The sequence below is a fragment of the Sorex fumeus genome, unplaced genomic scaffold (assembly GCF_029834395.1).
Source record: "Sorex fumeus unplaced genomic scaffold, SorFum_2.1 ptg000058l, whole genome shotgun sequence".
NCBI classification, from domain to species: Eukaryota; Metazoa; Chordata; class Mammalia; order Eulipotyphla; family Soricidae; genus Sorex; species Sorex fumeus.
In genome coordinates, this window is record NW_026606115.1 from 24,540,127 (window position 1) to 24,556,972 (window position 16,846).

The following is a 16,846-nucleotide window of genomic DNA, read 5'->3' on the forward strand; positions in this document are numbered from 1 at the left end:
ATCTTAAGATTCAGAATCCAACTCATTTTGAAAACTCATACAACAAAATTGGCCACATTCCTCCCATTCCTTTGCAAACTGTACTTCAGGATAACTCAACAGCTAATGAGGGTTCATTTCATTAATTCTTCTCTCTACTTGATCAAGAAAGAAGGTCAGAATTAGATGACCAGCATTACACAATTCCCAATGAACTAAGTAAGATTAAGAAACCCAGTCCAGAAATATCAAGGGGGTCGGAGAAATAGCATAGTGGCAGGGTGTTTGCCTTGCAAACAGCCAACCTGAGTTTGATCCCCAGCGCCACATAGGATCTTCTGAGCCCTGCCAGGAGTGATCTCTGAGCACTTTCAACGTCGCCCCCCACAAAAAAAGCATCAATGGCTGATAACATCACAAAAAGAGATATTCAAAATAGTATTTGCCTTCTGATAGACACAAACTGAGTCGCCACTAAAGTATTACTACTAAAACTTCAATCAGAATTTTGTCAAGTTCTCAGACCTAACTATGGATCTCTGTGGGAAACACAGAGGACAGAGTATGTTAAAAGGAAACCTATAATTACAATAAGCAAAATCCACAAGAAGGAACTAAGACAGTTTGTTTTTACAACAAGCAAATATCAAAGAAATGGGGATAAAGATGGGTTAGAGACATCCAGCAATTGCAAATCATTTTTTAATTGGAAAAATACTGACGATTTGTGTTTCTTCTTCTTATCCTTTTTCTTGCCTTTCTTGGCTCTCCTTTTGGCATCTTCATCTGGAAGGTAAAAACAGGCCAATTAAAAAAATTAATGTTAAGGGACTGGAGTGAAAATAGAGCAGGTAAGAAGCATGTTTGCATGCAGCTGACCCGAGTTCAATACCTGGCACCCCATGTGGTCCCCGAGCCTGCCAGGAGTGAACCTAAGCACAGAGCCAGGAGTATGCCATGAGCACCACCAGGTATGGAACAAAACCCAAAAACAATGGTAGGGGCTGCAGAGATAATATAGAGGAGAGGGTGCTTGCCTTGTACCCAGTCAACCCAGGTTCAACCCCCAGCCTCCCATATGGCCCCTGAGCACTGCCAGGAGTGATTCTTGAGAGCAGCAGAGCCAGGAGTAACCCCTGACCATCACTGGGTGTGGCCCCAAAACAAAATTTAAAAAAAAAGCAAAAAAAAATAATGTTAAGGGGACATAGTGATAGCATAGTAGGTAGGGCGTTTGTCTTGCATGTGGTCAACTGGGGTTCCATATGATCCCCTGAGCATCGCCAGGAGTAATTCCTGAGTGCAGAGCCAGGAGTAACTCCTGAGCATTGCCGAGTATGACCCCATAAGCCAAAAAATTAATGTTAAAATATCCAGTTTTTTTTAAAGTAAATATCTTGTTACACACCTATTTGTTATAACAGAAATTTATTCATTTGAACATTTATTTCTACTTGTCAGAAAATTCACGTGGTTCTTGGATATACCAAAATTAAAGTTATGCTAAATATTTGGTTACACAAAGTATTCTTACTATTAATTTTGTATTATGAGATGGTGATTAAGTCAAAAAATGTCCTTATGACTTAGAAATATATACAGAAATATTTAGGGTGTCAGTGTGATATTAATGATTTGCTTTAAACTTGATCACTTGACATCCTGATATTCATCATTTGCTAGAGCGGGCACCAGTAACATCTCCATTTGTCCCTGCCGTGTGCTAGTTTCGCCCAAAGGTGTCTGCTCGATCTAGAACACGAAGAGCCTCAAACCAATTGTTTAGGGTCTTGATGAAGAAGTCTGACTATCTTGTAGGTGGGCAGCCATGAGATCTATTGACGTCCTGTGGAATCCAGTCGGTAATGGCTCTAGTCCAGCAGTTGTCTCCAAATCGCATTATGTGTCCAGCCCATCTCGACGGCTTGGCAAATGAGACAGCATCCCTGATTCTTTGATCGTCGATGGAGGTCGGAACTCCAGATTCTCTTTCTCACTTGAGTGAAGCGTGATACTCCAAGCATAGCTCTTTCAATTCCTCTTTGGGAGACCTGAATAGCATTCTCATACTGTTTTCGTAGGGCCCAGGTCTCTGAGGCATATGTTAATGCAGGAAGAACGATGGAATTGAAGAGATGTGTCCAGAGCTGGAGGTTCTTCATCCTCTTAGCTATTTCTTCGATGCTCTTGAAGGCGTTCCAAGTCGCTCTCTTCCTCCTGCGCAACTCAGGTGACAGGTCATTCATCATGCTGACTTCTCGACCTAGGTACACATAACTGTTGCATTCGTAGATATTCATTCCGTTGAGAGCAAATGGAACGTCAGAAACGAGACCGTTTCTCATAAACATTGTCTTCGTGAGATTCAGCTGCAGTCCAACCTTTCCACACTCACGGTTGAAGTTGGCCACCATTTGTGCCACTTGGCTAATGTTTGGTGTTATTAGAATGATGTCATCAGCAAAGTGGAGGTGGTGTAGTTGCCAACCATCTATCTTCACTCCCACTCCTTCCCATTCCAGTCGTCGCATGACGTTCTCGAGGGTGGCACTGAAGAGTTTCGGTGAAATGGTATCAGCCTGCTGAACCCCTCTCTTGACGTCGATGATCACTTCCTTTTAGAATGGTGAGATCCTGGTTGTGAATCCTTTATACAGATCACGGAGGATCCTGATGTACTGAGTTTAAACGCCGTCTGGCTAGGGCTTTGATGACCACTTCAGTCTCAAAAGAATCAAAGGCCTTCTTTAAATCAATGAATGTTAGACAGAGGGGCATCTTGAACTCCCGAGAAACCTCAATGAGTTTGGTTACCGTGTAAATATGGTCGATCGTGCTGAATCCTTTTCGGAATCTGGCTTTCTCGCATCATTGTCCTTCATCTCCAGGAAGCTTTCCAGATACTCGGGCCAAGACTCACACACGAGTGATGCCCTACAGAACCAGGTAAGCGGAACTCTGTGACCTTGGACTCCAGGCTCAATGGGACCTAGGAATAGAGATCCCCTGCCTGTTCCTACCAACCTCTGGACCCAGGGATTAAACCCAGAAGCCTCACCCTACCCTGCGCTGCCTGCTTCCACCAATCTCTGGTGACCTAGGGATTACACACAGAAGCCCCATCCTACCGGTACCAGATAAATACCTTATCAGCAGACCTCCACTACCTCCACTACCCAGCCGCCGCCACACTCCGGGCCATCCATGGTAACATCCATATTCCACTTTCAATATTACCGCACCATATTTGATGGGGTTCAAATATGGTTTGAACCATGGGAACACCTGCAAGGGCAATTAGAGGCCGCCCTAAAAGCCTCCATCCCTCTCGAAGAGCCCAGCAAGCTACCGAGAGTATATCACCCGCATGGCAGAGCCTGACAAGCTATCCGTGGCGTGTTCGATATGCCAAAACCAGTAGATAGAATGGGTCTCATTCCCCTGACCCTGAAAGAGTCACCAATACGGCAGCATTAAGAAGGATGAGGAAGCAGAGGCTGATAAAATCTCAAGGCCAAACTAGGCTGCCAAAACGAAGGACAAAAATAACTGTCTGTACTTTCAATGCACGTACGCTGGCATTGGATGCATCCATAGAGGACCTCATGGTGCAAGCAAAAAAGATCAAGCACAACATCATTGGTCTGACTGAGACGAAAAGGCATCAATCATATCATGCCATTTTTGACACTGGAGAAGAACTATTCCTCAGAACATGCGACAAAAGAGGCGTCGGTGGTGTCGGTGTCCTTGTCAACACAAACTTGGCCATGAGCATTCATTCATTCAAATGTATAACAACCAAAATAGGATGGTTAGACTTCAATAGATGTGGGTCACTGTCGGCAGTTTCTATCTTCGTTGTCTACGCACCAACATCCAAGTATGATGATAGTTCCACAACAAAACTGACCACATCATATTCAATCAACAGCTTTGCCTGACCGATGTCACTGTTATCCCAAAATTCAAAATGGGATCGGACCACCGTCTCCTTCGTGCAAAATTCTACTTTATGGAGCGGGGAGAAAGGGCTGCAAAGTTTAAGAAGAGAACTCCCAGAACGACCACCAACTGGGAGCTCTTTGGCACTATTGCTCCAACATGGGAAGATGCCATTGTTGACAACATTGACGAGGAATACGATTGACTGGTTCAGCGCCTCCATGATTGTGCTAGGAACGCCAAGAGAGAGACAGCCACAAAAAACGCCTGTCTTCAAAAACTCTTGAGTTTATTCACTTATTATGAGCTTATTTGCTTATTGTGAGCTTACTCGCTTATTATGCACTTATTCGCAAGCGAATGTCCGAGCTCGCAAAGCAGTGCAGAGACGCGATCAAGGAAGACCTCAAAGAGAGAAGAGCAGAAGTGCTGGTAGATGCAGCAGAAGCCAGGAAAAGCATTCATAACGACCATCTGTCCTTCGCCAACTACAAGACCAAAATGACTGCCCTCCGACGTCCTGATGGATCTATCACATCTTCCAGAAGGGCAATGGAGATTATCCATGACTTATACTCAGATCTCTTCGATAGCCACGTCCACCTGTCCACATACCAAATTCCACAGGATGGATATGTCGTTCCCAACATTCTCCCTTCTGAAATCTGACACACCATTTCGTCAGTAAAGAAGTGAACAGCACCTGGCCCAGACAAGGTCAGACCCGAATACCTGAAGAACCAGCTGTCAGTACTCATCAATAAACTGGCTTGGCTCTTCACACGCTACCTGTCTGAATGCTTTAAACATCTCAGCAAAGATCCTGCATATGAGGCAAATATGGTTCTTAGCATTGTTGGATGTGGCCCCCAAACAAAAAAAGAATTATCTTCCTACAGAGGAAGGCTGAGGGACCCTGGGGACACTGGTGGAAGGAAGCTGACACTGGGAATGGGATTGTTATTGAAATACTGTGAGCCTAAAATTCTATTATGGACATATTTATAAATCATGGTGCCAAAATTAAAAAAATAGTTCATTACAAAAAGAAGAAAATGGGTGTTTGATCATTGTATGATTGAAACTCAAACATGAAACCTTGTAACTGTATCTTACAGTGATTCAATAATAAAAAAAATAAATGTAAAAAAGAAGAAAATTAGGAGGCTAGAACGATAGTAAAGTGGGTAGGGCATTTGTCTTGCATGCAGCCAATGCCAGTTCGACCCCCAGCATCCCATATGGTCCTGAGCACTGCCAGGAGTGACTCCTGAGTGCTGGGCCAGGAGCAACCCCTGAGCATCACCAGGTGTGCCCCTCCCCCACACAAAAAAGAAGAAAACTGCACAGAGGTGCCCATCAGTTTTGAAAGTCACCTAGAGGAGTCATTCCACTGAGCTGATACAGCCCAGGACCACTTGGCCTGGAGCCCCACTTCTCGCTGCTCAACCCTACTTTGTCTGATACAATTATAACTACACACAACCAATCTGATATTGTGTGACTTAGCTGCAGTTCTTCATGGCAAGCCTCTGAGAGTGCCTCTTGGAGCCTGCTCCGTGCTTCCAGACAGGTACCATGTGAATCCTAAAGCTACTCTGAGTACCAAGCATTTAACTGCAGGTCTGGCACAGTGTTCATGGGTGCTGCATAAGCCCCTGGCTAGTGCAATATGCCTTCCTCTAAGGGGAGCTCCCCAAAGTTAACTGTCTGGGGAGTGAGGCTGGCAGAGCCACACGGGCTTGCTTACCACTGGAGTCTGTTTCGGATTCGGAGTCACTGTCACTGTCATCGGAATACTTCTTGTGTTTTCTTTTCGGCTTTTTCTTCTGTCTTTTCTTGGTCCTTTCCTTGGAACGGCCAGCCTTTTTCTTTTTCTTCTTCTTCTTCTCTTCTACAGAAGATACACATAGAGAACTTCTAAAACCACCTATTTCTGAGAGCCCCATTAATTGCATTTAAAAAGGCACAAAGAGAGGGTAGGAAAACTTGAGTAAAGGTAACAACATCTAAGGTTTAACTGTTTACAAACTGTTCAATAATAAACTTCCCAATAAAAGAGGGTTGCATTTAAAAAATATATGCTGGTGGGCCAGACAGCCCAGCAGATAAGGCACTTGCCTTGCATGTAGCTGACCCATGTTTGAGCTTTTTAATCCCATATGGCCCTTCAAGCCTGGGAAGAAATGATCCCTGAGCACTAAGCCAGGAGTAAGCCCTGAGTACCACTGGATGGGGCCCATAAACAAAATACCTTCTGAAGAAGAACCAGAAGTAGTACTCTTCTTCGGCTCTTCATCCTCTACAGGAGTATGTTCATCAGAGCTGAAAGAATCAGAAAAATGATGGAAACATGAACAACAAACTACAAAACAGAGTCCACAGGGGCCAGAGAGAGCACAGTGAATATGGCGCTTGCCTTGCATGTGACCTGGGTTAGATCCCCAACACCAAGCCAAGCACCATGTATGGTCCTCTGAGCACTGTCAGGAATGATCCCTGCACTGCTAGTTTCACCCCTCTTCAAATTCCCCTCCCCAAAATACAGCCTTCAAATTTTTAGTAACAAAATGTTCATGAACAATGAAGGGGCTACAGGTTCAATCCTGACACTGCACAGCCCCCTAGTATTGGCAACCCCCAATACCCAGGCAAAGAGTACAGTCCTAGGAGCCCCCACTTAAAGTAACAATCATTTATAATGCCCAACTGTAATCTTGTTATTCACAGAGACATATATAATTGGTCAGCATCCCTGCTTCTGGAAGAGTGTCATCTCAAACCCTTGGTATTTTCAAAAGACTGGAGAGCTAAAATTTGTCAACGAGACTTCTAGAAAGGAACTCAGGTTGATCCAACTAGTTGATGAGAAGAGTAAGAACTTTTGGTTCCACCTTCCACCCCATGCTCTGGGAAGGGAGCTAGAGGTTTAATCAATCCCCAATAACAATGAGTTACTCCATCATCTGCACAGGAAGGCTCCATACAAATTCAAAAGGACAGGATTTGGAGAGCTGCTCTGAGGAACATAGAGAGGAGCTGGGAAAGAGGGGCCTGCTTTTGGAGAAAAGCCAAGACCTTCTATGTCCGGTCTCCACACACTTCCCTAAACATCTCTTCGATCTGGCTGTTACTGACTTCTCTCCTTTCATAGCAAACAAGTGACCTAGGGAATGAATGTGCTGCTGAGTTTTATGAGCTGTTATAACAAATCATTCCAATTGGACATCTCTGGTTTAAGGACAGTTTGGCAGAAGCACAGGTAACAGCCTGTGCTCGCAACTTGCTTCTGAAGTGGAGAGAGGTCCTGGTGCCTGTGTCCTTCACCTGTGAAATAAGATGGCAAGGGTGTGTCAGAACTGAGTTAAATTTTCAAGCATGCAGAATTGTGTGTTACTGTGAGGAAATACACACACACGCACACTTTGAAATTCACCCCCCAAAAGACACACATGTACACATGGCAATTCACCAAAAAACCATTTCAGGTTTGGTGCTCCTGCTGTTCTGCTCTGTCCAGTTGTTGCCTCTGCCATCGACCTGGAATCCCTGAGAATTCACTGGCATGTCTCAGGCTGAGTGTGACAAATCTGCTAGGATGTTAAGAACCTCAAGACCAAGACTGCAGAAAAAGAGATGCCATCCATCTATAGTTGCTACAAGCAAGCAACTGTGGGTGACACAGGTATAGAACGGCCTGAGATGTTGGACTTAAAAGCGAAGGCCAAGTGGGATGCCTGAAATGAGCTCAAAGGACAGTGCCATGAAAGTGTACGCTGAAAACATTGAAGAGCTAAAGGGCAAAATACAGAATGTAAGGACTGGATTTGCCTACCAGCCACACATTTCATCTCGACTTTTATAAAAGTCTGTTTTTTCTAATGCTGTGGGTGAAGCGCAATATTGAAAATAACCAGATAACCAAGTTTTCCGACTGTAGATTAGGGGACTGAAGCAGATTACTGGCTTCTGCGAAGGAGTTTTTAACCTGTAGATCAATTAAAAATGTATTTGTTACTTTAAAAAAATTCACCAAAATCAGCATGCAAACTTGGTATTTTTGGAAGAAGCTACCAACCCAAAACCAGAGAAAAGAAATAGGAGGTAAGAAGGCTGAGGTAAGACTTCATCATTTTACTGTGCGTATGCAATGGACTTATGACACAGTAGGGACTGCTTTGTCTCTCTGGAGCAAGAACCAAACACACTACACTGTAAGGAAACATCATTCTGTTGCAGATAATTTTTCAAAAATGAGAAATTATTAAATGTCTACAGTACTTGAGACAGGGAATTCCTGTAGCAGAAAATCTTTTTCTTTGAAGAGTACAACTGGAATAATTTAGGTGGTACCCAGTAATTTGTTTTAGGGACCCTTCTGACTCTATTATTTAAATTCAAATTCTTTGTGAGTTTAGTTTCTGGTTATAATGCCTTATCTGCCTGTCGCAATAACAGTATTTACCTGTCAAGAACACTGTCTCAACCCAACCTAAAATAGTTTCAGAAACAGAGAGGGAAGAATAAAATTATGAGTAGCACCAAAAGAGAAAATAAGTTTGGAAAAGGAAGAAACCCTAACCCTTAAGAGTACTAGACACAGGAAATCTCAATAAAAAACCATACTAGTATAATCATATATTACTTCATGCAAACATATATAACATTCAAACTGTTGTTAGGCTGAATAAAAAACAAATCCAAATAATGTAATTAAAATAGCACTATAGCACTGTCCTCCCATTGTTCATCAATTTGCTCGAGCAGGCACCAGTAACGTCTCCATTGTGAGGCTTGTTATTGTTTTTGGCATGTCAAATACGCCACGGGGAGTTTGCCAGGCTCTGCCGTGTGGGCGGGATACTGTCAGTAGCTTGCCGGGCTCTCTGAGAGGGACGGAGGAATCAAACCCGGGTCGACCTCATGCAAGGCAAACATCCTATCCGCTGTGCTATCGCTCCAATAATAATAGTAGTAATACATACTTAACAGGTTGTCTAGGTAGGAAATTAACACCCCATGAGTTACATTTTAAAGAGAATAATTTGCACGCAAATTATTAGCATCACCCACTAGCAAGAGGTTTTAGTTCTTAGATATGGTCAATGCTTGTAAAATCTAAAGGGTAGAGTAACATAAATCACAAGGAAGAAGGAAAGAAAAGTGAGCAGTACTGAGTTTTCCACTTAACAAAAGCTGTGACCTCTGACATTTGGATTTAAACTAGATTACTGAGAAAATAATTCTTAAACACTTACTCTGGATCCGGATTCTTTGGAGAAAGTCCCCATACTTCAGGAGCTCCCAATTCTCCAATTCTCTCTCTTTCACTTAATCTCCTAGAAGATATACGCATGTTAACGCTGTCTCCATATCAAAAGTCATTTTCATAAACATATGAGATAAATATATGGCATTTTAATGAGATTGAGCCCCTTGGGGTGGTATGACCATAGAAAATATGTGACATTTAGAAACTTTAATAAAAACTTGGTTGAAATGAAAATCCATTGTGAGATCTGATGTTCTGCTCATCTTGTTCACTGGTGCAGATTACAGTCAGTCAGTTAGTAATACAGCCTGGGAAGCTGTCAGGCACATCTCATTTGACACACACTACCTGTTTATCTGATCTTCTACAAGTGACAGAAAACAATTTAACACTTTGGTATTTACTTATTTTGGTTTTAGGCTACACCTAGCTGTGCAAAGAGCTTACTCCTGATTCCCCGGGATCTCTCCTGGTGGGCTTGAGGAACCATATGGGATGCCGAGGATCAAACAGGCTTGATAGCGCACACAGTATCTTACCCACTGTACTGTCACTCCAGCCCCCAGGACACTAATTTTTTTTCTGGCTTGATTATGATGTCTTCTCTAATCTATGCTGCTATTTTCAAACATACAAACTACAGAACATTAAGGCTAAATTCCTCAAGTTTAGTTGCCTCTGTTTCCATAGGTCATGGGAACTTTGGTGGGTGTGGGTCACAGGAACTATGTACATCAATACTCATACATGCTAACTATATTGTAATCATGTCATCTAAACTATAATTTCCACTGTATCACTGTCATCCCATTGTTCATCAATTTACTTGAGTGGGCGCCAGTAATGTCTCCATTCGTCCCAGCCCTGAGATTTTAGTAGCCTCTCCTTACTTGTCTTTCCCAATGCTGTCATATTGGGAGGCTCTTTCAGGGTCAGGGGAATGAGACCCGTTATTGTTACTGTTTTTGGCATAACGAATATGCCACAGGTAGCTTGCCAGGCATATTCCCTACCCATTTTCCATTCCCTACCCATAAGACACTCCTTACCCATTTTCCATAATTACCACACCATATCTGATGGGTTCAGACAGTAGGCAATGATTAAAAAAAAAACCATAAAATTATAAAAGCAAAATGGGAACCAGAGAGGTAGGGCTAGGGTTAAGATGCTTGCCTTGCATCCCACTGACCCCAGTTTAAATCTCTAGCACCACATACAGTTCTCTGCGCTGCCAGTGGTCATTCCTGAGCACCAAACAAGGTATGTCCTCCAAACACTGCTGGGTGTGGTCCCCCCTCCCAAAAGAAGACTAATATAAAAAAATACAAACCCTTAAAGAAAAATATAATGGGTCTGCTTCTTTGGATCAATTAATTTTTACTTCTTTATTTAGGGGGAGAGGGTAATACATTTAGGAAGGGTCAGTCTCAAGTTTCCCACTGAAAGGAATAAGCCATTTAACAGGGGTTATACTTTATCACTGAACTTGCAATATACAGAAATGGGGGAGGGTGCTTAATGCACTGTAAAGACTATGTAGTCAAGATCCCATTGTAGCTGTCAGCTTGGCTTTATCTGTAATCTGTACTCTTACCATCAATTATTTGTGTCATTAACTCATGAATGAGAATTTTATCCCAAGAAGTTTCAACAGACTAAAGCAACTCACTTTTCAGTAATCATTGAGAAAATTAAGGCAGAAATTTACAAATATCTGGAGAGAAATGAAAATGAAAACACAAGTTTACCAAAATTTATGGAATGTAGCATAAGTCTACGAAGAGGGAAATTAATAGCAATAAAGTCAATAGTTAACAGACTTCATAAAGCAGCAAGAAAAAGCACATACAAGATAGTTAACCTTATAACTCAAACAACTGGAAAAGAACATCAGATACAAGCAAAAGCTAGCAGAAGAAAAAAATAATTTTATTTGTTTATTTTGGGGGCCACGCTCCAGCAATTATCAGAAATTACTCCTAGGTCTGTGCTCAGAAATCACTCCTGGCAGTACTTGGGAGACCATATGGGATGCTCGGGATCAAGCAAGGGTTGGCTGCATACAAGGCAAAAATGCCGTACCCACTGTACTATCACACCAGCCCCAAGAAAATATTTTTAAAAAGCAGAGGAAACATAAACAAAATAGAAACCAAACTGAATTAAACCAAAATGGAATATCAATGACATTAAGAGCAGTTTTTTTCTTTAAGAAAGATAAAATCAGTAAACCTTGAACAAGGTTTATGAAGAAAGAAAACACTACTAAAAAATCAAAAATTAAAGAGAATAATTTTTGTTTTGGGGCCATACCTATTGGTGCACATGGCTTACTCCTGGTGTTGCTCAGGAGATCATATAGGTCACAGGAGATTGAACCTGGGTTGGCTATATGCAAGGCAAGCACCCTATTAGCTGTACAATCTCACCAGTCCCTACAGAGGCTTATTAAACATATCTAAGAAATGCCAAAGACACTAAGAGGATGCTGTGAATTACATGTGAAAATTTTGATAATTGAGAAATGGATAAAATTTTGGATATTGTATCTCCGTATGGTATGTATCTCCATACATAGTATGGAGACTGAAACTATCCCACTACAAAAGCCCTAGACCAGATGGCTTACCAGGGATATTTACTAAACCTTTCAAGAATTTGGGATGGAGAGATAGTATAATAGGGTAAGACCACGCTTCCCACACAGGAGACCAGGGTTAGATCCCTGCACCCCACAGACTAACCCATCCCATCCTACACCCAGCACAAACCTAGGAGTACCACCTAAGAACTTATGATTGTGGCCCCCAAATAAAAAAAGTAAGGGTCAGAACAACTGTGTAGCAGGTAAGGCAAGCTGGCCTCGGTTAGATCCACAAAATTCCATATGGTCCCCCAAGTACCACCAGGAGTAATTCCTGAGTGCAGAGCCAGGAGTAACCCCTGAGCATCACTGGATGTGGCCCAAAAATAAATAATAAATAAGGAAAGAAAGAAATCAAGACAGAATGATCGAGAGACAGAAAGAGTGAAAGAACAAACAAGTGAACAGACTAAGCATTTTCTCTTCAGATTCTTCCAAATTTCAAGAAGTTTTACAGAACAACATCCCGTCAGTAGTAAACCTAGACTAGATTTTTAACAACCTATGTTTTATTTGCCCCATGAAACATTTTATACTGTTTTTGAAGCCTTTGCCACTTTAAGTGGTTAATTCATTACTGATTTGTATAAAAGTTCTAATAAATAGGCCTTTTATTAGACCCTTTATGCAGGTTATAAACAAGATTCTTGATGTTTGTGCCATGCTCAGGGGTGCTCAGGGCTTACTTTTGGCTCTAATCTCAGTTATCACTCCTGGTAGCGCTTGGGGTTTCTATGGGATCCCAGGGATCAAATCAAGGCTAGCCACATGCAAAGCAAGTGCTCTGCCCACTGCTCTCGCTCTCTCTCTCTCTCTCTCTCTCTCTCTCTCTCTCTCTCTGTGTGTGTGTGTGTGTCTCTCTCTGGTCTTTCACTATATAATATAAAGTTTCTAAGAAATGAAAATTAAAATTCTAAGAAAAATAAAAATCGTTGCGTGTGTGCATGTGTGATGCTTGAACCTAGAACCCACACATGCATGCGCCTTAACCCCTGCACTATCTTTCTGGATCCTAGGCAAATATTTCTTATCAAAATATAAATTTTTACGTTTCTACCTCCCTGACACCATCAAAATATGAAAACTCTTAGTGATAATCTCACTTTTCATGGAGACAGGCATGCATAATTCCAGAAAGAAGTCTTTTCTATATATATAAGTGATTTCAAAACTGATAGTCTTGTTGTTCTTTCATGCTGAATGGAAAGTACTTGTGCAGCATACATCTCATGGGGGCTAATATGAACAGTACATAAACAATTTAGGTAATTTAACAACAACCAAAAATAACCCAGGATCAAAGAGATGATATAGGGATTTAGGCACTTGCCTTGTAAGTGGCTCATCCTGGTTAGATCCCCAGTACCATATAGTGTTCCCAAGCACTTGCCCACCATCACCTCCAAAAAATGAACAGTGGAGCCGGGGATGTAGCTCAGTGGTAGAGTTCTTAACTTGCATGTGTAAGTCCTTGGGTTCAAATCCTGGCGCACCCCCCCCCCCACAAACACACATACACACAAGCACAATAAGCAAAGGATATCCCAATTAAGAAATGAGCCAAAGATTTAGGAGAAAAACAACTCATAAAAGAGGTATACAGAAGGCAAATAAGCCTATGAAAAATGCTCATCATCACTGAACATTAAAGACATGCAAAGGCCACAATGAGGTAACATCTCATACCTGTGAAAATGAATTACAACAACAAGCATGGGAGAAGTGTGGAGAAAAATGAATGCTTCTACGCTGTTGGTGAGAATGTAAGCTGTGACAACCATTCTGAAAAATACAAAGCTGCTATAGAGCGGTACCATCTGATTGAGCAATCCCACTTTGGGGCAAATATTCTAAAAACATCACTATATGAACACCCCCAGATCAAACACACTCTAGTGCTTACTGCCACATTATTTATAATTGCTCAAATATGAAAGAAACCAAAGCACCACACCTGGATGACTGGATAAAGATTTGGTACACTCAGACAAAAGGATTCTATTCAGCTATTTAGAAAAGGATGGAAAATCACCGTCTGCAACATAAACAGAAGGAACTCAGGGACCTAGGCTGATTGCAACAAACGGGAAGCAAGAACTGGATGGTTTCACCTATGCATGCAATCTAAGAATATAAAACTGCGGTGTCAGAGATGGTATAGCAGAGAAGGTGCTTGTCTTTCTTGTGGATGACTGTGTTTTGGGCCACACAGGGTCTCCTGAGCCCCACCTGAAATGATCTCTAAGCACTGAGCTGAGTGTAAGCCCTGAACACTGCCATGGGCGCGCCTCCACTTGAAAAAGCAAAAATAGCACTGTAGCACTGTCCTCTCGTTCATCGATTTGCTCGAGAGGGCACCAGTAACATCTCTACTGTGAGACTTGTTACTGTTTTTAGCATATCGAATACACCAGGGGTAGCTTGCCAGACTTTGCCTTGCGGGCGGGATACTCTCAGTAGTATCTCTCGGTAGAGCCCGGGAAGCTACCGAGAGGGGCGGAGGAATCAAACCAAGGTCAGCTGCAAAATAGAATACAAAATTGACAAACAAAACAGAGACAAACTAGTTGACATTAACCATAGAACTAAGGGATGAAGCTCAAGTGCCTGCTTCACATGCTGAGGAAGATTTCAAGCTCCAGTGCTGACACTATTGTGTGTGATTGCCAAAGGCACTGCTGGCATGGCCCTTCTGGTGTGCAACTCCCAATTGCACCAGAAACAAATGTGTGACCACCAGTGTGTGGCCCCCAAAACATCACACCTCAAAGTCTGGATGTGTACCATCACCAAGTCTGCGAGCCCTAGACCTCACAGCAATGCCAAACACAACATTAAGGGAAGGCAAGAAAAGACAGCTTTCTGCCCTTTCCCCTAAGCTATTCATTTTCCCACCTCGACACTCACTGGGGGACTGCTATCCTACAGCCTCACTGTTTCTGGTCAAGACTGAGTCCATTTAACAAGACTTTTCCCACCATAACAGATGACGGGTTTTCTACAGCCCCTGACTTACTTGGTCTCAGAGGTTTCCCTCCCATTCGACAGATGTCAAGCCTGTCCTCTCAACCTTCCCAACTCGACTAGAAAACATTTCCACTTAGCCTGGAAGGTTCTCAAACTTGTCTCCCCGTTCAACAAGCAATGCTTGCGCCTGAACAAAATGCTAGGCAACTGTCAAGTGTGTGGTTAATAAACTACAGCTATTTCTTTTCATGAGGCCGCATGGTGGGAAATGAAAACACACTCACGAGCGATAAAAGGGCACAGCTAACTGAAAGGCTACAGTTCCCGGACATCAGGGGTCTCAATTAAGAGCGATCAAAGGGCACAGCTAAGTGAAAGGTTACAGTTCTGGAACATCGGGAGTCTCGGTTATGGCCGCTAACATGACAGGAGGCAGAGGGAGGCAGCGGGAGACCACGACACGGTACAGTGACCCAGGATGAATGAAAACCAAAGGTAGAGGGATGGGATGAAAACGGGAGAAAGGCAGGCGGAGAAAGAAACGCGTGAAGCGGCGTGAAGAGTAAATCAGACTCGGAAGGCAAACAGGGTCTTGGAGGGAAAGGGACTCCTTTGTCACTCACTTCTGTCGCAGGCTCTCCTCCCTCTCCTTGTCCAGGAGGCTTGGCCACGGCTTGTCGCTCCCGTAGGGGCGCGAGTATCCGCCATAATAGGACGAAGACGCCGAGGCGAAGGGGGTACCCCGCGGCGCCGAGGGACGCTCCCGAGAACGAGACCGGGAGCGGGATCGGTAGCACTGGTTCCGCGACCCTTGGCTGAAGCTACTCAGCTGCTGGCTGAGACCATTCCGGTCGCTAGACCTAGAACAAGAATGCGAGCTGGAGTAGTGGCCCCGCGGGGAGCGGCAATATTTGCTAGATTTCGGGCTCCTCGACGGACTGCGACGCCTCCCACTGGAGCCCGAGGCTCCTTCCGGGCTACGCGAACCAGACACCGGTGACATTCCAGCCGCTGGGTCGCCCCAGCCGCGGAAGAAGAGCGCACTCTCACAAGCACAGGAAGATGTCGGTTGCCTTGGCTTCCAAAATCCGGCGGCGCGCCACTACCTGGCACCTCGGGAAACCGTGGAAACATTTCCGGGTACGGCGGCGAATGTCTTCCCCGGACCCAGCCGGGTCTCGGGCCGAGGAGAAAGGCTGTGTGTAGCGCTATAAAGAAGCCGGCGGGGCAACCGCAGCCGCTCGTCCTTTAGGTTCCGGGGAAGGCTGCGCCCGTCAAAATCTGATTGGCGGTAATAACGTCCTTCGTGGATTCATCTTGGAGTTGAACCGGCCAAAGAGGAGGATAGTGGGCTACCGGGCACTTTACGCTTTGCGGATGAATGAACCAGATCAGCGCAATTATAATTTCCGTTCTGACACTGGGCTGCCCACGTTCACATTGGCTGCACTTAGATTGCTTGCTTTGCAAGCCGGGAAGCCGGGTGAGAGCTCCCCTATGGTCCCTCGAGCCCACCAGGAGTAATTTCTGAGCGTGGAACCAGGAGTAAACCCTGAGCGTCGCCGGGTGTGGCCCAAAAACAAATAAAAGAAGCCCACTTTGCGACAGCGCTTGGGTGACCTGTTTCAAAGCTAGTGGGCGTGCTCTTTGGCAGCCGAAGTACGCCTCTTTTTTAGTTCCTGGAACAGAGTACTGAATAGGAAGTGAAGCTGGAGCGCACAGAGACGGGTACAGGTAGCCAGTGTGTAGGACAGAGATTGAATCCTGGGAAAGCCCAATCCAGCCAAAACAAGAACTCGTTCACGCGTACATTGATTCATTCTATACAAGAATTATATAATTATGTATGTATCACGACATAGGACATTCATCTTTTCTTACTACGTTTTTGTTTCTTTGTTGTTGGTTTTTTGTTTGTTTGATTTGGGGCCACATCCAACGATGATCAGGTATTACTCTTGGGTCTGTTCATGGATCACTTCTGGTTGTGCTAGGGGTAGCGTTCGGGATGTCAGTTTGAACCTGGGTCAGCCGCT

The 16,846-nt window shown here is 43.7% G+C and overlaps 1 protein-coding gene across 1 annotated transcript in view; it reads right to left on the minus strand.

The window, feature by feature from the left end:
• The window catches only part of NKAP (NFKB activating protein), a 29,542-nt gene extending 13,644 nt beyond the window's left edge, over positions 1 to 15,898 (minus strand). Inside the window, exons 1-5 of the mRNA XM_056125812.1 lie at positions 15,434 to 15,898; positions 9,183 to 9,263; positions 6,179 to 6,249; positions 5,675 to 5,818; positions 702 to 765 (exon numbers count right to left, since the gene is read on the minus strand). Coding sequence (XP_055981787.1) covers positions 702 to 765; positions 5,675 to 5,818; positions 6,179 to 6,249; positions 9,183 to 9,263; positions 15,434 to 15,813 — 740 coding nt within the window. The 5' untranslated portion in view covers positions 15,814 to 15,898. The remainder of the gene's footprint in view (positions 1 to 701; positions 766 to 5,674; positions 5,819 to 6,178; positions 6,250 to 9,182; positions 9,264 to 15,433) is intronic.
• Positions 15,899 to 16,846: the final 948 nt, after the last annotated feature.